General features: G+C 48.5%; 1 protein-coding gene across 2 annotated transcripts in view; it reads right to left on the minus strand.

The window, feature by feature from the left end:
- Positions 1-19,525, minus strand: part of BCL2 (BCL2 apoptosis regulator) — a 92,000-nt gene extending 72,475 nt beyond the window's left edge. The window contains exon 1 of one of the 2 annotated variants that reach the window (XM_040547962.1): positions 17,259-19,525. In XM_040547962.1, coding sequence (XP_040403896.1) covers positions 17,259-17,843 — 585 coding nt within the window. In that variant the 5' untranslated portion in view covers positions 17,844-19,525. The remainder of the gene's footprint in view (positions 1-17,258) is intronic. The other variant, XM_040547963.1, reaches the window with a different exon arrangement.
- Positions 19,526-20,543: the final 1,018 nt, after the last annotated feature.

Here is a 20,543-nt window from a genome sequence, read left to right on the forward strand (position 1 = left end):
ATGCCAGTGAGAAAACCAGGGTCCCCACGAGGCGCAGGATCTCTTTGTCATTAACAGCAGCCTTTCCCTCATGGTGGATATGCCTCAATGACACTTTTGAGGCTTCTCAAACTCCTTTCCAAGCTGAAATGCCTACAGCTTAGACTTGAACCAGCTCATATGGTACCAGGGGCCTATGTTAAGGATGTTCCTGCTCAAGAAATGAAACAATGTATTGCCACAATCAAGGTATTACTGACCATACCTGCAAGTGTTGACCTATGTACACCCTCAGATCTGCTGAGCACAAGAGTGCTATTTGATGAGTGCTAGCTTTGCCCCTATTCATGCCTCTATCACCTTTTGGGCTCTGTGGTGTCCAAGTGGCATCCCCACTTGATGACACTCTACTCATTCAAGAGGACAAGAGACTAACCATAGCACAGCAGCTTCCCAAAGGATAGACTGCACGTGCAAATAGGTGAGCTTTGCACAGAGACAATACAGAAGGTCCCAGTTGAGCCTCCCTGGAGCCGGAAAGGTGTTTGCTTCCCACCACGCGAGCTCTGAGTAGCACTCGCAAAACCAGCACCCAGCAAATAGTGGAAATGCAGCTTGCAGCTGGTTAGGCTGCTTCTGGAAAGCAAAGGAGCTGAAGGACGTGTTCTCATTAATAGAAAGAGGCTTTCTGGGGCCGCATGGACAGATCTGGAGACCGAAGCTAGCACAATGCCCAGGCTCCCATCCCTGCTTCAGCGTCTTCAGGGCCTATTGACTTCACTGTTTCAGCTGAATGTTGGGAAAGTGTTGACAGGGTTTTCAAAGGGAAGTTTTGAGTCTAAACTCATTGTCAAGTCCAGGCCCTTGGCAGTTGCTTTGTTGCACAAGAGAAAGGGGGGAAAACATGAAGAAAGAAGCCCACTGCAGGCACTTTCCCAGGGCACAGGCGCAATCACACAGGCAGCTGAAGTCCAGCCCCGTGCTGAGCACCGGGAGCTGCCGGTACCGCACCGTGCTCGCACACCGGCTCCTGCACACCATCCCCCTGACAGCCCCCCCAAAATGTCAACACAACCAAAAGGGTCAGTGCCATTTCACTCTTTTAAACTGCAATTGCATGGGAGCTGCGCAGTGTTGTTTGCAGCACATGCAAGGACAAAAATCATCTTTTTTATCTTCTTGCATAAGAAAGCATCTTTGGAGATTCAGAATGAACTAAATTTACCATTTGGAGGAGGACCCGAATACAGATGATAACCACTGACGCTCTATTTAAATCTAATTTTAAAGTCTGAATATGGAATTTAAATATACAACACATACTGTAAGCAGAAATTAATTTCACCCTCTGCTACCCATGCTTTTTTTCCCATTTGGCTCCGTCGTTTAAAGGAAAAACTTTCCTCTTGAACTCTAATCACTTTTGAATGAATTATTAAAAAGCTTGACTTTACAAGCAGTTTTCCTTTTATATAAAACAGCACACAAATAAAAGAGGAAACTGATTAAACGGGGAACATGGCAGTATTCACTTGACAGCATACTTTGTAAAAACCAATGGTGCATGTGTGGTGCATGTGCGCACATCTGCCTGGGTGAGGAGGGGTGGCTTTTTTCTGCAATCTTCTCATTTACAATAACCGTGTGCTGTTCTGGCACTTTTAGTTTGAAAACATCAGGCTAATTATGATTTGAAGTCAGTAGCACTTCTTTAAAGAGAGAAAATATTTTAGCTTGTATTTAAATTTATTTGTATAAATTTATTTGTATAAATTGATTTTAAATTAATGGAGTTTACCTTGCATACTTGAAAGGCTTGCATTTCATCTCTAAAAAATCCTGATAACTCTGGAATACCTAACTTCTTTCTTCTTGCTGCAAACAGAGTCTCGATTATATTCATCATAAAAAAACGGGGATGCTGCCAGCTCTCTTTTGAAAAGCTATGGAAATAAGATGTGTATGCTTTGCTACTTCATGTACTTACTTGCGGCTGACAAAAGACTTCTTTTGAAGTAAATTATAAGCACGTAGCACCTTGAAGTGATTAAAAAGAAGTAAAATACTCAAATATGCCTATTTTTCATCAAAACAATCTCTCTTGTAACAGCTAGGATGTAGTGGGGATGGGAACAGTTTTCCCATATCTTAACAGGTTAAAGCAAAACCTTTCTCGGGATGGATGGGGACAGGCGCTGCAAGCCTGAAACACCCGCGGGAGAAGAGGTGAGAGGGAGGAGGACGTGAATTTAGCCACTATTGTGCCGGGAAAGACGGTGGGATCCCCCTTTCCCACAGCGCAGAGCAAAACCTGGGTCTGGCTGCAGCTTTTGTGCGCAGCTGAGGGCCAAGCCCCAAGCAGGGGCAGCAGAGCTCGCCACCTTCCTGCGCTGCTCCTTGGGTCGCTTCTCACGCCTGCTGCCCTTCTGCCAAAGGCTTTGCCCATCAAAGAACAACTGAATACAGCAGGCAGCTCTTGAGCCTGGCAGATTTTTTTTTCAGATCCTCTCTTTCCATTTCTGTGGAGGGCATGCATATTCGATAACTTACACACTTGCCTATACTGTGATACTATTAGCTTCCCACATGAATCTCATTTAAAATAATAATCATAATAATCAGGAACATGAACCTAATTAGGTTCATAATTAGGAACATGAAAGTAAGGCAGATTACGTTCAGAAAATTACAACAACAAGATGATTTTGAATCAAAATATAACCAGAACAGTCTGAGCGTAAGGAATGACTCCTCTGACATTAAGGGCACAAAACACCAAAGCTGACATTTCGGGTATGAATGGGACTGTGAATCTCTGGCTACCCAGAACAATACCAGTTACCCCTGGAAACTTCTCCTGCTCTTCAGAGGACCAGTGCAAGCGCATGTATCACATAAAGACCAGCTGAGACTTCTTAGAGAGAAGCCACAGTGATGCTGACGCCTCGCCCTGAAACTCAGCATTGGGTGAGTGCTGCCCAGCACGCATACTGGAGGGGACACGTTCCCAAGTGATTTGCCAGATACAAACCATGCAAATCATGCACCCTGTCGCTTGCTAACGTCACAGAGGAGACAGCACGTATCCCCTCCAGAGAGTGATCCTGCAACCTGTACTGATGCCGACGTCCAAAGACCGTTTGCCAAGATGCTGAATGCTGCGCTGGGCCCTTGGGTCGTACATCAAATGTTCACATGCACTGACAGATGTTTATGTTGGTCATCCTGATTTAGCTCCCATTACATCATTTACCAAGCTACTGATGTTATCATAAATGCTCAAACAAGCCGGCAAAGGAGACTCAAATACAAATTTGATTTCCTTGTGGTATGAGGGCATTACAGCCCAGACTGCATCTCACTCTTAAACTGAATGACTGTACCGATTCTTTAATTCACTTGAATTCTGTATGGAAAAGAACCTTTTTGTTTCAGAAGACTGATTTCATTCATCATTTGGCTATCACAAGATGAATGAAAGGTACTAAAAGGTAAGGGTGGGTCAGACTTTGAATCACAGACTTACTGATATAAAACTAAAAACTGTTTTGTACTTTAATTTAGGAGCTATTCAGGCTGGGATTCGCTTCAGCTACGTTAATTCCTAAACGTCTATGGCTTAGCACTTCCAGTCACTTGTTTTGTGTCTGACTGGACTATTTTAACACACTGAAAATCAACTGAAAGTTGTGAGGGAGCAAAATTAATAAGCACAGGAAGTCCTCGACCTATTGTATGTGTGCATAACACGCTGGCTGCCTCACACAGAAGTACTGCCTTATTATCAAATGCAAGGGGTTAAATGTAAACTCTGTGGCAGCCTCTCTGTTTGCTTGGTTGTCATAAGTGTGGGGAGTGACTAGGAAACACTTCACACATCTTGTTTTCCGCTTCTAATGTATCTTTGAGTTTTCTGCTGCAGTCTTTCCTTGGATGTGTAATCACTGTGGAATGGCTACTATACCCTTGCTACACTGCATAATACTTTCCCTTCCTCCTTCTGTAGGATTCCTCATGAAAATAGGCACTTTGTGTTTCTGGCCCTAAGGACAGAACATAATGTACTGTCTCTAGGAAAAAAAAAAATCATTAAAACATTTTCCACTACTTAAAAAAAAACAACACATGAAGTACTACTGTATTTCTTTTATGCACATGACCTCATAGATACATGTGTGCATCCACACACACACACACAAATGCATTCAATTTAGCTATTTATAGAGCTCTATAATTTTTCCTGGCTCAAGTTTTAGTGAGCTTCCCCTGATGGGGTTCGGTTCACACGGTTTCACAGCCCGTCATTTTGCTGCGAGTTCACAGTCGTGGAACATCCCCTCCCGATCCCCGCCTCCTCCTACAATCCCGTTCTGCCGCTTACACTGGCCGGTTGCTTTACTGAACTCATCAGGAAAAACAGAGGGTTTTTTCTCTCCCAAGGAGCTGTGTGTGTTTTCTCACTCTTTCTTATGATCTCCTAGCAGCAAAACTCATGCAGCCTTGGACAGCCACCCCTGTTTTGCTGATATGACCTTCGACACGCGTCAAGAGGGTCTCAGCAGAGTCACGTAAAGCTCTTCCAGGCGTGCTGTCACTCCCTTGAGCAGGAGCAAAGCAGGTTTCAAGAACATTTGCAAGCCACTGAGCCTTGATGGGCATCCACACTGCACTGAACTTTTTCTTGCTCCACTTTCAGTGAGATGAGCTCAGATACTTCAAGGCAGGGAAAACTTTTTCTCACCCTGGAGCTAGCCCACCTTTTGGTCCCCCCATATTGCAGCAAATGGGCTTGCCCCAGGGTGAAGGATGCCCCTGGCTGACCTAGGACAGTGGGGTCTGCTGGTACTTCGCCTCTTCCCAACCCCTTTCTGGCTTTCTGGGCTGGGGAGGGAAGGCTGATCTGCAGTGAAATCCAGCAACCTCTTATTGCAACAGTGCCTGCTGAGAGCTAAGCACCAGCCTGCAAAACTCCCAGCTAGGCTCTACTCTCTTCTGGAAAGAAACCAGCCCCCAGCTGCACCAAGGTAGGATGCTGGAGGACACAAAACAACAATAACAACAACAGAGAAACAACCAGTTGTCCCCCTTTCCACATGACAGAGCTCAGCACAGTTGGACCCGATAGGTACAGCCTACACAAAGGACAGGGAGGCATGGCTCAGAGGGTAAAAAGCTATTAAAGCAAAAACCCATGAGGCAGATAACAGCTCACGCCAGAGTTTTCAAAATTTAAGTGTTGATTGTTCAAAATTTATGTCTAGATTTTTCTTAAGAATGCAATTTCCTGGCACATGGTACAGCTCGCTGTAGACCTGCATGTCAGCACAGCAGGCATCCTGTTGCAAAGCTTATTATGGAACTATTGAATGTTTTCATGCCAAATTTGTCCAAATTAAACCGAGGGGAATGGAAATACTTTCCCTGGATAGGTGGTGGTTGTATTAGGTGGGTTTGTTTATAAGGAGAATAAAAGTTATAGCTAAATATAAAAGCAGATATATCATAATATTGTCTAAGAACTTGAATAACATGTCATTCAGCCTGCGTGCTGTGGAAAGAACATTAAGGTCAAGTCTAAAATAAGATCAGTGACTGTTTGACAATAGAAACATGTAGGAGGTAGAACAGGAGAATTTTCCACATTTTTTTAAATGACATTTTTCTGTAGAAAAATATTCTTGCCTGTCTTGCTACGGGTCTGATGCAAACCCCATCAAACTCAGTGCAAAACACGCTGTTTAATTCAGCATGTGTTTGATCACCCCCCTGACAAACCTGCATTAGTCATTTGTGCCAAGTGTTTACTTTTTGCATTATGCTCAATTTGAAAATAAAAGGAGGCTTCTCTGTTGCATTTTTGTTTTTAGAGAGTTTCACTTTCCGCTTCAGCCCTCTGATCCCGCTCCCCTGGAAGTCGATGACTTCAGTGAGGTTCCTGCTACGTTTTAAAGGTAAGCACGTCTGTGTTTGCAGAGCTGGGGATCTAGCAGAATTCCTGGCAAGGTCAAAAAGAAGGGGAGGAAAAAAAAAGAAGAAGGGAAAAAAAAAAAAAGACCCACACCAATACTTTAAGTACTTTATAAAATAAAGTGTTCCCTTTCCACTTTATTCATCCACCAAAACTTGGGGTTAAGATACGGCTCCAGGGCCCTGGTATTCCCCATAGCAAAAGCACCAGCAGGATGCCAGGTCCCTGGGCTGCAGCGGCCAAGGCCAGCGGCTGAGGCCAATGCCCACTGCCACCATGTCACTCCTCGGGACACTCCCAGGTCTGGGGCACAAGAAGGGGACATTGCCAAAATTAGTATCACACTGAGGGCTGGCACGCGATGACTTTGACCCTTAACTATCCCGCTGGGAACACGGCATTGTTCTGGCCCTATTAAGAATAATTTGCATCTTGTCTAATGGCCCTGGGAGGAAAAAATAAAAGTAAAAAGGGTGGCAGGCCTTGAGGGAGGAGAAGAGGAAATGGGAGTGCTGCCATTTTCTTCTGAGAACTGGCAAAATAAGAAGGCTGACTTTCTTACGGAGCCAGAGGTAAAACCAGTCCTTGCAAAATTATTTAATATCTAACTAATCACCCACTCTTCGTTGCCACAACGCAGGGTTTTCAAAACCTCTCAGCTGTACAGAAGAGCTTTTGTCCAGCCGATCTGGCAGGGACCTTGACCACAGGAAGATTATTCTAGAGAGACCCCGAGCCTCTCCCAAGGCACTGCTGGGGCCGACATCTTGTGATAAGGAGTTACTCTGAAAACAGGGAGAGAGAAAAGGGACCTCTGCCCACCACGTTTCTCCACCACCCTTGGAGCCTTGCTTCTAAACAGCAGAAAAACAGCATCACGCTGCCCTGGTTTCTGACATTTCTAGCTGAGAGGTGTTTCTTTAGGGATCAAAATGTCCTTAAAAACAAACAAGCTGGCTGTCCATCCCTTGCAAGGAAGCAGGTAGTTTATTCCAGCTGTCAGTGACGGCAAACCAGCTCCGCTCCCACTGTCAGTTTTAGCTCTAGGCCAGTTATTAAAATTAAACAGTTTCATTTGTGAGAATGATGTATTTGTGTCTGCAGGAGGGAGAGAAGGGAGCAGAGAGGGGAAAAAGAGAGCAAGCTTTCTAAAACAAACCCTAAGCCCATTTACACAGCGCAACGTCGTGCCAGCGCTGCGTCTTCACTCAGCCCATTAAGCTGTCACAACAGCCCCAGCCTGCAGAATGCGTTACCATACCCCAAAACATCCTTCTCCCTGGGTTGGAAAAATAAATAATAATAATAATAAAAAAAACAGGAAAACAAATTTTTGATTTCTTGCAAAATAAATACACTATTTCCTAGTGAAACAACCACCCTTAGCAGATGAGAAGAAAGGTACAAAGAGATGCCTCATAAGGTTTCCCCACCTCTTGTGCCACCCAGACCAGAGAGCCCTGGTCCTCATCAGCTCATCCCTGGGTTTGAGAAACACTTCACTAGCTGAGCAGGGCCAGGCAAACCCAAGGAAGCCTTTCTGTAGTTTTCCACCGCTGCACAGATGTGCCCGAGCACCCACCACAACCAAGCCTTTGTACGGCACTTCGTGGAGCTGTGCCTGGGCTCTGCCCGCGTGCTGCCTGCTAGATGATGCTGGACACCACTGTGTCCTGGGGGAAGCTCTGCTGCACTGGAAAGAAAAAAAAAAGCTATCGACTGCAATCGGGCCAGGATGCCATGCATCCAGTCCAGAGCCAGGCAGGCGATTTTTCTACTGCAGCATTTTTTGCAGACAGCCGTGAGCTACTGCAGAAGCCTGAGCGAACTCCAGGCTGGGTCATTTATTTGCAGTCTGATTGCCACCTGACATTTCAAATGAGGGATTTTATTTCCTCCCTTCCCGGTGTGCCCTGCTGCTGCATTCCAGCATGGGAACGAGGAAAGCATTTCCCTCTGCAGGCTTCAGAGCAGCGTCGCTATTTATTGCTGCGCATTAGTGGCTCTGGGCAAGGAAGAAGGGAACGGGCCAAGCAAGAACTTGAAAATAATACGCGCATTAGGCCTCCTTCTGGGTTATAGTCGGGACCTTTCGCATCAATCAGCAGACGGGGGATTAGATATTTAGACAGCATAATTTAGCGTGATTTGCCAGATGACTTCAGTCAAGGGTCTTTGGATGTGTCTAACTGAACTTAAATTCGCAGACACTTGGAGCACAACGTAGCATTTACTTTTATTATGAACGAGGGAGCTTTTTACTTCAGTTTTTTTTCAATGCCATTTTTTACTTGAGCTGTGCATACATCCTTGATTAAGAAAATTTTACTGATAGGTAACACTGATCATCTTATTTTGCTAATTGAAATGCCCACTCATTTACTACTGCATATGAATTCTCCTTTGAATCATTTTTAATTCTTTTTTACTAGGAAAAAAAAAGATAGAAATAGGTTCCCTCCTACATTTCATATTACACACTCTGAATATATGATGAGTTTTCTTCAGAAACGAGTTCTTCCCTTTAAAGACAAAGTTGACAGAAGTTACTCCCTCCTGAAGACATAACACAGGACTTTCTGGGACTGCAGAAGGAGGAGTTTCGTTAGCCTTCAGTCCAAGGACCTGTCCTGACTTTCCACTGAGTCACCCAAGTCTCTCCAGAGCAAGCAGTTGGAATTTTGTCTCATAAGCCACAATTCAGAAAGATAGTTTAAGCTAATGTTAACCTCATGGTCAAGCCCAGAGGTTTGATTACTAGACACTTTTTAAAAAATTATTTTTGTTTTAAAATTGCTTTTTCCGCCTATATCCGAATGGAAGCAAAGGAATAAGCGTGCACAAAGACACTTTGCATCTGTGCACATAACATAGCTTATTACTCCTTCCCCTGAAGTGCCACATCAGCTTTTACATGCACATTTTGTGGGAATGGGAAAGGAAGGAAAATCTCCCCCATTAAACAAATGCCTGATGAACTGTGCTGATACATAAAGGAAAAAAATAAAGTTGCAAGTTGCCATTCCTCATGTTGTTCGCCCTTTTCCTAAATAGAAACTACAAATCAACAGCTGAAATAAATCTTTCTAACTTTTGCTTCACAAGTATTGCTAAACACATCCAAACAGCATATTGGAAATAGTTTAAGTCTAACTTCAATTTAATTTTTTTCTTCTTTCTTCTACCTCACCTCTTCTTGTTCAATACTGTATCTCGCATGACATTTTTTTCCCAATTAAAAACCATCAGCCCATCTCTTGATATCAAGGGGGTCAACACATTTCCCAGACCTGTAATGATGCATAGCTAGCAAGATTACCCATTTAATAGGGGTCTGACTGAAAAAGAGAGCTGTTAATGATCTGCCCCAAATCACGTAAGTGTATTCAGTGCTAGCGCCAAGGAGAGGCAGTTGAGTTTTGACTCTCAGCTGCCTTCTGTAACAACTACGTGACAGCCTCTGAATCACTATGTGGGGAAAACAGGGCCTTTTCATTTTGATTGTAGCTGGCACATATACTTAAATGACTCACTGAACTACCCTGAAGCCCACCACCAAGCCGGCTTCGCAGACAGCAAAATGGAAACATCCTTTTTCTTCCTCCAGTAAAATAAAATAGCAATAAAATGATACATGCACTGAAAGATGTTGACTTTTATTTTTCCTTTTAACCAACTCTAAATGTGAGAATTGCATAACAAATCCTCAGTTACTCTGTGCGGGAGTAAATTCAGTGGTGTAGAGACTCTTAACTAATAGAAAACTATGAAATAACATGCCCCAGAGAAAGGTCTACGCGCAGCACTTAGTGTTCTAATTTCAGCAGCTAACATTAAATATATCCTCTGTTTCATCAAGGTGTATGATTGCTTTTCAAAGCAGTTTTATTTGAACGTAAGTACAGATGTTCTCCTTACCCTTATAAATACCTAAACCTTCCCTGAACCCAGCTTAGTACTTCCTCCCAGAGCTCTTCCATGGAAACAGCTACAAAAGGTTAATCGTGCGTTGCAGAAAAGACTATTTTTTTTCTATTAGTTGAAAACCTGTGGCTTTTTCATTTGATCTTATTTTTCTTGCCGCATATACAAAGTAAACACAACTACAATTGTCCAATTAAGTGCCTCTTCCTGTTCCTATTGAAGTCAATGGCAACACTTTCTAAAATCAGATTTGTTTTCTTACTCATTAGCTGTAAGATCCAGAAACCTGCAAGGAACTTTCCAGTGAGGGGAATTTAGCAAAGTCTACCAATATGCAATCATTATGACAGCAAACCAACATTAGTATAAAATAACAGAAATAAATTCCAGACTTTTAGATGTGTTTGGAAAAGTTATTTGGTTTCACAGTCTTTCATGAGCCAAAAAAAAAAAAAAAAAAAAAGGCAAAAAAAAAAAAGCCATCAGATTGTTAATGAAACTGAAAGCCAGAGTAAAATAAAAATCCTTCAAATCTGTCATCGGCATTCATGTTTGCCAAGAAGGCCTGGATGCTATCCGGCTGCGGAAGAGAAGATTTATGGCACCGCACACCTTCATCCATCCTATTATTATAAATGAAATGGAAAATAGAGCTGGCCAGCACTGCCCTCAGAAATAATCAGTATTTTCCCACCACTGAGGAACACGCGTTACCATCATTGCTAAATCACCAGGTACGAGCCACTTGTAAATGCATTAAAACAAAACCTAGAAGAGCAGGGCCATGGAGGAGATGAGCCGCGGGAGGGAGGGGAGGTGGGCAGGGTCTGGCCCCACACAGCTTGGTGGGAGATCATTAGCAGCCCTCCCAGAGGCTGCTACGGGATGCTCTTGTGGGCATCGCTTGGGCAATGGGGTGGCCTTGCCCAGGAGCATGTGCCAGGCTCTGCTTTCCATCATGGGGCATGACTTGCCCACCCCATGTGGACACGGCGCTGGTGGAGATGGGGTGAGCAAGGCTGCAGCTTTGCGTCACCGCACAAGCGGCGCTTACAGGAAGGGAGGGTGAGGAAAGCTTGGGACCACCAGCTGCAGATGGGGCAGAACAACGGAATGGGCAAACAGCCAAAAAAGAAAAAAAAAAGCAGCCAAATGAAACCGTGTGTGAGGGGAGCGGGAGCTCATCCTGGTAGCTCGTGATCATGCAGGCAGCTGTGCTTTCATCAGCGCAGTCATGTGCTTCACCTTCACCTGGGTTACTAAAAGGGACAAAAACGCCATAGTCAAAAGGCTGGAATATCTCCACCCTTGAAGACCTTCAAAAAGCAATCGGACATGGTCCTGGGCAGACTGCCCTGGGTGGCCCTGCCTGAACATGGGGTTGGACCAGATGGCCTCACGCAGTCCCTTCACACCTCAACCATTCTGCAACAAACGCATTTTACGGTCAGAGATTTGTTACTTAACCCCATCTATCATGCTGTGTAGTAGTTACAACTGCCCTACTGCCAAGGCTGCCGACCCACGCCGTGGCCACCCGTGCCCCATGCCAGGAGCTGTAGCGGTGGCAGGAGCAGCAGGGTCCCGTGCAGCGTGGCCAGGTGGCGCTGAGACCTGCAGGCCAGCCTAACCAGGCGGCTGTGAAGCCAAAGGGAAAATAAGGACACAGAAAGGCTGGCTCACTCGCACGCCAGAAACCAAACCAGAGACCAAAACCAGAGGTTTCAAAGCGACACCCAAGCATCGCTCCTGTCTCTCCACCCACTTCTCTCCACCATCCCAGGCCCAACAGACCTTAGAGCAGTACACAAGGATGAACCACAGGGCTCAGTTTTGTTTGAGATGTGGTATACAGTCCCTGAGCTGCATTAGGGAGCCCAGGCCTTGGTACCTGGCCCCTGAGAAAATGCTCCTGCTCCACACGCAGGCTTACACATCACTGCGCCAGTCTCAGGACTCTGCCCACTCCTAATTTGAAGTGACATACGGGCAAAACGAAGCCACTTATTTTTCAGCAGAGCAGCAGCTCGAGGGGGCCTGCACTGACGCAGACACAGAGCTGCCTTCTTTCTCAATACTGAAAGTAAAGCAGAACTTTTTAATAGGATTGCTGTTTGAACTTCACGGTTCTTTGCAAGATCAAGGCAAATGACATCACCTCCATAACCGAGACCAGTGGTTCTGAAATTTTAAAGGTCATGGTCAATACATGTATTAAGAAAAAAAAACAAAGAAAGAAAAAGACTTCTGAGAAAATATGCAACCTAACATTGTTGCGGGTTACGTAGAAAGCTGTCACATTTGAAAGAGACTGGGGAACGAGGGTTGTTTTCTTTCTCTCCTGGTTCTTCCCTCCCTGCTGCCACACAACTTCCCCGCAGAATGAATTTCTCTCTCTTCGGCAACAGCAAAAATAAAAATATTTTGATAATATTTTGTGAATTCGATTATAAACCCACAAAGCCACAAAAACTGGCAAAAGGACCTAGAAGGTGCAACACTTGAAACTGCCAATTCATTTATTTCACTTGGTGGATTTCAGATCGCTTCCTTTCGACAGTCAAACAGTGACTTGGGGTTAGCCCCACAGGGGATTCAGCCGTGGCAAGGCCGCCTCTCACCGCCAAAACCCGTGGCGCCTGCGCTGCCGCGGGGGCACCTGGCTGCCGACATGGCCCTGCCATGCACAGGACAAGTGGACACGCAGGAAAAGCGTGGGCAGTTTTGGGAATGGATGCAGTGTCAGTACCCATACAGGGGCAGGCCCCTGCATCCCACCAGCATCTGTAAGCGATAGCGCTGTCCTGCTATAGGCATCCACCACCCCTTGCTGGAATGATCAGCCTGTGAATTGCCACAGGGCAAGGTCTCTCTCCATGCTTCCTTCTCCAGGTGTGCCAGCAAGCCAAGTAGAATAGAGAGGGGAAAAAAATAAAAAAATGAAAGGAGGAAGCTCAGTGATCGGTGCAGTCAACCCAGGAAATGGGAAACCCGGGGTCTAGCTGCTGGTCCAAGAAGCATCAACACGTTTGGCTTTAGATGGTCACCTCAGAAAGCATGTCAGAGAGTGGGAATTGGACACTTAGCTTCTTCCTCCTCCACCAAATGAAACCTCACCACTGCAGAAAGAGGAGCCCCGTTGACAAAATAGAGGACACCCCAGCGAAACCAGCTGCCATCCAGCAAACAAAGCCTCCTGAGATGTTGGAGGCACAGGAGTAAAATCCCTCAGGCTGGAGACAGACTCCTAGTAAAACCTTGGGAGCAGACTTTAACCATGAAGCTGCTAGGCAAAGCAGGGGCTTACCATGGCTACATTTGCAAGTGACAATGGAGCACAAGTGACGATGGCCAGGCCCAGAGGACACCTGCTGGGCCTGGGACATGGTGGGCCTTGGGAACGGCGTCCCCGTGCAAGGCAGGGTTGCTCCCAACTGGCTCGGGTGCGGACTTGCAAGAACGTGGGGTCTTCTGCCTCAGAGGTGGCCGGGGACATTTAGAGGGGGCAAGCCCTAGTCTTCCACCTGAGGCCCACCTCAGGTGCTTAAATCCTTCTCTGTATCTGCCCTTAACTGTGGGACAGAATAAAGAACCGTGGTAACAGAACAGCGCTGGATGAAAGTGTACAGCTATCACATCCTTGGTTCAAACACCGATGTTCTCATTTAAAATGATGTTTTCTAGATTTTCAGCGAACAGACCTGATGTCGCATGCCCCAAGAGGAACCTGTAGAACCTGCAGCTGCAAGACAAACGCAGTTATTGCCCCCACACCAGCTGCACCACATTTCATATTCCCTACATCAAAGTTTAAAGTCGTAACGTGTGCTAGGCCACTGCAAAGCCAGCCATCCTGCCACTAAAACATCAGGCACTAGAAAATAAAATGAAGTCATTCAGGTGTCAATCAGAAAGCATACATTATACGAAGGATCACAAAATTGCAGAGATGAGCTGGTCCTCCTCTTATTTCTTTTGTCACACAGTTAAGATGTTATCAGGCCAAAGTACAATATTGTGGTATCCTGACCTATGTGAAAATCTTTGAAAGCTGCATTTACTTGCCACCAGAACCACAAGCTAATACTACAGCCTTCGAACAGGCAGTATCCATCTGTTGCTTTCTCTAAGTTTTGAGCAAAATATGATGTTTCATATTGTTATGGTGTTAATCCCCAGGCACCGGCAGCAGTGGATGTCTGGCGAGGGTTGAGGTATGCACTCCACCAGCTACATCCCCTCCCAGCCTGCGCTCCGATACGCTTCTTTCCTTCTCCATTTTCCTTATAACACGAAGGATTCACATCCTTCTGAAAACAAACGGCCAACACATTGCCAAAACAGATTCAGAATAGGAAGGTTAATAACGAAGACACTTCAACCTAGCTTCAGACCTGGGTGTAAGCCCCAGGCCCATACAATAGCCTGAAAGCGCACACGCGCTGTCCAGTGTGCTTGCTGTGTAACACACACTCATGACTAACTGCAACGCTCGCTTCCTAAACCTTATCCTGATGCTGCACGGCCTCTCATAAGCCCACAAATCCCCAGCATGCCAGGAAGCTAGACATGAAGCAGTAGACGGGGCTACAAAAGCAGACACCAGGGAGCCTGGGTGATACAGAGATGTTGCATAAGGTTATGCTGAGGTCCTCCAAAGCGCAGCCACCTACAAGGTGATCAGCTGCTTAGGAAGAGCCACTGATGACACTGTCATGAGCTTTGCATGCAGGGCATGGTACAAGTGCCAAGCTGAAGACTGAGTACTTCACAGAGTTGTGTTAAAGCATGCTTTTCCACTGATGTGTCCTGAAAACTAGGAGGGGAAAAAAAAAGGATCCAGTGCCCCATGCCATCCTTGATTTCTTCTGGCTGAAGGGAGGATCCCAAGAGCTGCACTTGAAACTTCATTTAGTCTTTAACTCTTCGTAACAAGCTAGAAGATTTTGCCTGTGCTTAATACTAACCAAATGACTCAGAGGTACCAACCATTCAGGCAAAAACCACTGTGGGTTACTACTTTGCACATCTTCTTCCATATGCATGTTGCAAATAACACGCAGCAGTAAGTGGCATCACATGCACCCAGCATCAGGAGCTTTTGCTTATAGGAAACCTCAATAAACAGCTAAATGGCTGTTGATAAGAAGCATCTTTGCCTTTTAAAGGCATTTAGTGATTCTAGTTTAAGTTACTTCTATTTCTAACCATCAGGAAAGAGCTGCAGCATTCACCTTATCTGGCCAATCATTCCTGGTAACACCTGTCCGTTTACATTCGCATTTTTATTCATTACTTACGTTTCTCCTCATACACTACGCCCACAGGACAACGCATCTCCAGCATGCTTACAGATCTGATCCAAAGCTCGCTGGAGTCAACAGGATGACTTCACTGGCTCTGCAGCAAGCCGTGGGCCCCAGCTCCACAAACGGGCTTCCAGCCTGAAGTGGGACTTACGCACGAGTTAGGCATCCCAGCCCAGAAGAGCAAGCTGGAAATCCCTAACCCTTTCGCTACTCATGTTTTAACCAGCGAAGCTCTCCGGCAGCCTGAACTCTTTACTGATTTTTTTTTTCTTCTTTCCCCCCCCCCAGCTCCCACCTCAGCATCTGCTTTGTGAAAAAAAAACAACAGCAGCAACCCCCGGGCAGTGATCTGTGACACAGGGGATCAGAGCACAGGTCTCCCTCTTCCCAAGCGTGGTCCGAACCACTAGGTGCTGGAGTCACTTCCTATACATACGTGCACACGTATATATACACACGTACACACCCACACATGCCTGCCCGTGTATATACAGACAGACAGACACGCACGTGCGTGCACACATTTTTTGCTCCCCCTCCTGGCCCCACGAGCTGTGAGTTTTTTCTTTCTGGGTGGAAGTGCGGGAGAAGAGGCGGACAGTCCCGCCTGGAGCGCAGCTGGCAGCCAGGGACCTGCAGCACCCTCTGGACGATTTCGGCTGAGAAGAAGGCCCCGAAGTCTTCCTCCCTCCACCGGGGCAGCATGCTGATGTCCCCCACATCCCCGGACACTCGCGCCCTCGGCTCAGGTGGGCTCGGCAGAGGGAAGGCAATGCCTTCACGTTTTAATAGACGGTCAACGTGGGCGCACGCCACCGAGCGTAATGCTAAGCTAGCAAGGGACCAAAGATTGAAAATTTAACGCTTTGCAAATGCCGGGCTTACAAACCATGCTAACTGGGAAACACACGCTGTATTTTCCATTCCTTCACACACACACCTCCCAAAGGCATGCCATGCAACCGATTCCTCTCGCTGCCTGTATTTCACAGGAGACCAAGCCTGGAATTAACAATCTCCTGGCCAGCACACCTCCATTTCCAGGTGACTGATGCTAGCTCTCAGCCCGTACGTAAAGTTTCTTCTTTGGTACAGCTGTTGCCTGGTCTCACCCCAACACATTAATTTTGCAAGCTATATATACATTCAGCAGGTTTGGTTTGCGGGAGAGTGGCTGGGACCACATTTTGTCACAGTATGTCAATTAATAGCAGAAAAAGGAAAGAAATACCCTTCCACTTCCAAATGTGGTTATTTATTTTGGAAAGAGAGAGAGAGAAAGGGAGGGTGCTTGACTGACTACGAGTATAAAAGCTGTCCATTTTCCACAAGTGGAAATCTTCCCTTTCTGGATGATGCTAAAACCAACCTCAGCCAGAGGTGATTTCTACCCCGGAAACGTAGCCGCATTTGACTTCACAACAAACACTAATTTTTCCGGAACGATCCCACGGACCCGTCTCCCAGCACCTTTGTTTTATGGTGAGACAAAGACAGATTTTTCACCCCAGAAACATCCTCTGCCACGGAGCCCTGTTCCAGCTGCCACCCTGGCACCAGCAGTCACCTGCCCATTTGGTTGCCTCTAGCACCATGTCCCCACACTCGCCGTGCACGGTGCATCACCCCAACATGCAGGGATGGCCACATGGTCCCCACACCCAGGACCTGCCACCCCCCTTGCCCAATCCCAGCCTCTGCAACCCCTTCCCATGCTGCGTTGCAACAAGCCTTGGCCAGGGCTGATGCCACCGGTGGGTGAAGGTGATGGGAAAGCGGAGCCCTCCAATGGAAAGGACACCTTGCTTGGCCTTTCGGCACCTGAGGAGGGAGCTGCAGCTGCCCCCCTCCACAAAACAAACAACACCATTTCACTGCAGCCGCACCATCAGGTGACACCCGACAGCAGAGGAGCCAGCAGAAGGCCCACACCGGCACAAAGACGCAGGAGGCAAACCTCGCGTCCCGAGGCTCGCACTGAGGTGAGCACACGTGGGCACCCGTGAGCCCCAGAGCCGCCCCAGAGCCCCCAAAGCCGTGGGCCATCGGAGGAGGAAAGCAAAGCGCAGGGCACGTACCCAGCCTCCATTGTCCTGGATCCAGTTGTGCAGGTGCCGGTTCAGGTACTCGGTCATCCAGGCGGCGATGCTGTCCACCAGGGGAGACATCTCCCGGTTGACGCTCTCGACGCACATCACGCCGCCGAACTCGAAGAAGGCCACGATCCGGCCCCAGTTCACCCCGTCTCGGAAGAGCTCCTCCACCACGGCCACGAAGCGGCCTCTGGCCGTGAAAGGCGTCAGGTGCAGCTGGCCGGACATCTGGGCGAAGTCCCGCTGGTAGCGGCGGGAGAACTCGTCCCCGGCCTGGCGCAGGGCAAGGTGGACCACGGGGGGCGCGGGGCGCAGCCCCTCGCCCGGGGGCGCCTCGCTAGCAGCAGCCGAGCCGGGGGGCTCGGGGTGCGGGGACAGCAGCCCGGCAGGGCGGTGGCGGGAAGGAGTCCCAGCAGCAGCAACCGCAGCAGCAGCAGGAGCGAGAGCCGTAGGCGCGGGCGCCCTGTCCTCGCCGGCAGCCCAGTCGTATCCCCTCTGCGAGAGTTTATAGTGGATGTACTTCAGCACTATCTCCCGGTTATCGTAGCCTCTTCTCCCGGGATGAGCCATGATTTCCGAGAGGGAGCAGCAAGAGGAAGGGAGAGAGGAAGAAGAGGAGCAGGATGAACCCAAAAAAGTAAAGCAGCCAATAATAATAAATTTAATAACACCAAAAATTATAATCCAGTTACGGTATCGGGCACGGTTTCATTCATGGTGACGTGGGGGAGTTCCCAGGGTCTCGGAGGTACGTTTGTCTTCTCAGTGTTGCCTCCTCGCTTTGAGATGCACGGTATAAATACGGGTTAAAAAACGCTGTAAATACTTTACTTCCAGACGCACATTTATTACTTATTATAAACCTACTTTAGAAAACACTTCCTCCTTGGTGCTGAGACACATTTTAAAAAATATTATACTTATTCAAAATCAGGTGCATTTTCCCCTAGGTGCCGAGCTACCGGGGACACGGAGGAGCGGGCGAACGCACACCGTCAAAGCTGCAATTCAACGTGATCTGCTAAGCAGCCTTGGATGAACGTTAATCCAATGCCCTTTAAGCTAGAAACCTCGACACCGCTCTTTTAAGTTACACAAACTAAATTTCCTCTGTAAAGTACTTACTTGGGACTATAAATATGTTCCTCTGTCAAGTTTCCTCTAAAAAAAAAAATAGCAACGACAAAACCCAAACATCGCCAAGTCTTCAGAAACGTTAAGCTCCGGCCGCTTTGATGCTTCAAGTCACCGAGGGGATGGGAAAGGGGCAAAAAAACCCAGGATCGCTACGATTTCCAATGTTTTTTCCCAGACTCCCGTTTAACAGGCATCTCCGGAGATCTGTCAAAGCTCAGAAAATCCCGCCTCGGAGCCCAGGGAGGCGAACAGCCCCGGAGAGACGGAAAATCCTGGAGACCAGCTGAAGCACATTTGAAGGCAGCCTCTCGCAGAAGTGCTCCGTTTTTCCCTCCAGTGCAACGTACGGGCATATGCATTTACGTAGTTTCATTCAGACACCGATCGCAGGAGCCCAGCGCTTCCACACACACACACGCACACATAAAAAAATAAAAAATAATAGAAAATATGTTTGTTTTTTTTTTTTTAAAAAAAAAAAAAAAAGAAAAAAGAAATCAATTCTTTTTCACCAGGAGGAGCGTAGGGCGGTTTTGCTTTTTTAAAAAAAGAGGCGAGCGGCTCGCGAGCGTGGCCCCGGGCAGAAATAATGCCATTTCCCCAGCAGCTTTTGTACCCGAGGAGGAAGGAGAAGGCGACGAGGGGCGCGGACGGGCCGCGACCGCCGACGATGGGCACCGCTGGGCACCGCTGGCCGGCCGCCCGCCCGCGCAGCCTCCGCGCAACCTCGGCGCAACCTCGGCGCAAGCTCCGCGCAAGGCTCCGGGCGGCTCCTCCGGGCGCTCCGCGCTGCTGCTGCTGCCGGCGGCGGCTCCGGGAGGCTCCGGGAGGCTGGGGGGGGGGGGGGGGGTAAAGGAGGGGGGTGAAGGGGGAGCGGAGCGCAGCGGGGGCGGGGAGAGGCGGGGAGGAGCGGAGCCCCGTGGGGGGGAGGCTCCGGCCGCGGTGGGTTGCTAGAGCTCCGCCTCACGGTTCATTCAAGAAAAGGGGGAAAGGTGGGAGGGCGGCTGAAGAAAAAAATATAGGAAAAGGAAAAAAGGGTGAAAAGAAAAAAAAAAAAAAGGAAAGGGGGAGAGGGCGAGCAGCCCCGCGCCGCCCGGGCCCGCCCTCCATCGCGGCGGGCGCGGGGCTGGGGCCGGCGGCGGGGCGGTGGCGGGGCGGGGCGGTGGCCTCCTCCTCCTCCTCTTCCTCCTCCTCCTCCTCCTCCTCTTCTTCTTCCTCCTCCTCCTCCTCCTCCTCCCCCGAGGAAGCGGGCGGCGGGGGCCAGCAGCGCGGCGGGTGGCTCCGCGCCGCCCCCCCGAGGTTGCTGCGGCTGCACGGGTTTGTTTCAAAATAAGAGATTAAAATTAAAAAATAAAAATTAAAAATTAAAAAAGCTAAGGGTGGTGAGGAATAAACCGAAGCGCCCCCTTCCATAAAAGCCCCCGGGGGCTGCCCGCGCTGCAGCCCCGGCACGCACCTGCTGCTGCTGCCCGTGGGAAGGGGAATTTTAGGGCTTTTTGCAGGAGGGGGCGCCCCATGTCCCCCCAGCCGGCCCGGGGGGGCTTCAGGGGAGAAAAGAGGGCAAGGAGCTGCTCGGGGACGAAGGGCAGGGACGAGCGGTGCCGGGCCGGGAAGTGGGGAGAAATCCCAGGGGAAAGGGGGGCGAGGAGCTGCTCAGCACCTCCCTCTGCTTAGGAGGTTATTATTGCCCTGCCTGGTTTTGTCTTCAAGCCCACCCGAGGGTGATGGGGATGACAATCCCGTGTATGAACCCCCCCCCCCCCCCCCCCGGAAAAAAAACACACATGAATTAAGCCGTGACCGGGCATTTGCTTCGACGGGGGAGCCCTAGGGCAGGGATGCTGCCCCTTCACCCCCCCTTTTCCCTCCGGCCCCCACTCCGAGAGCTGCCCGGCAGCAGGACAAAGCTCCTGGGGAGGGAGCTGCCGACGAAAAGCCCCCCCACCCCCAGCAAGGACGCCCCCTTTCGCTTCAGGGAACCCCCCCACACACATCCCCGAGCCGGCACCCTGCGGCAGAGCCCCGGCGGGATGCTGTTGCCACCCAGCGGCCGCCGCTGGCCCCCCAGCAGTATTATTTTTCCTTCCTCCTGCCGGGAGAGGGAAGGAGGCGTCCCCTGTGTCCCCTGTGTCC

The sequence above is a fragment of the Cygnus olor genome, chromosome 2 (assembly GCF_009769625.2).
Source record: "Cygnus olor isolate bCygOlo1 chromosome 2, bCygOlo1.pri.v2, whole genome shotgun sequence".
NCBI lineage: Eukaryota > Metazoa > Chordata > Aves > Anseriformes > Anatidae > Cygnus > Cygnus olor.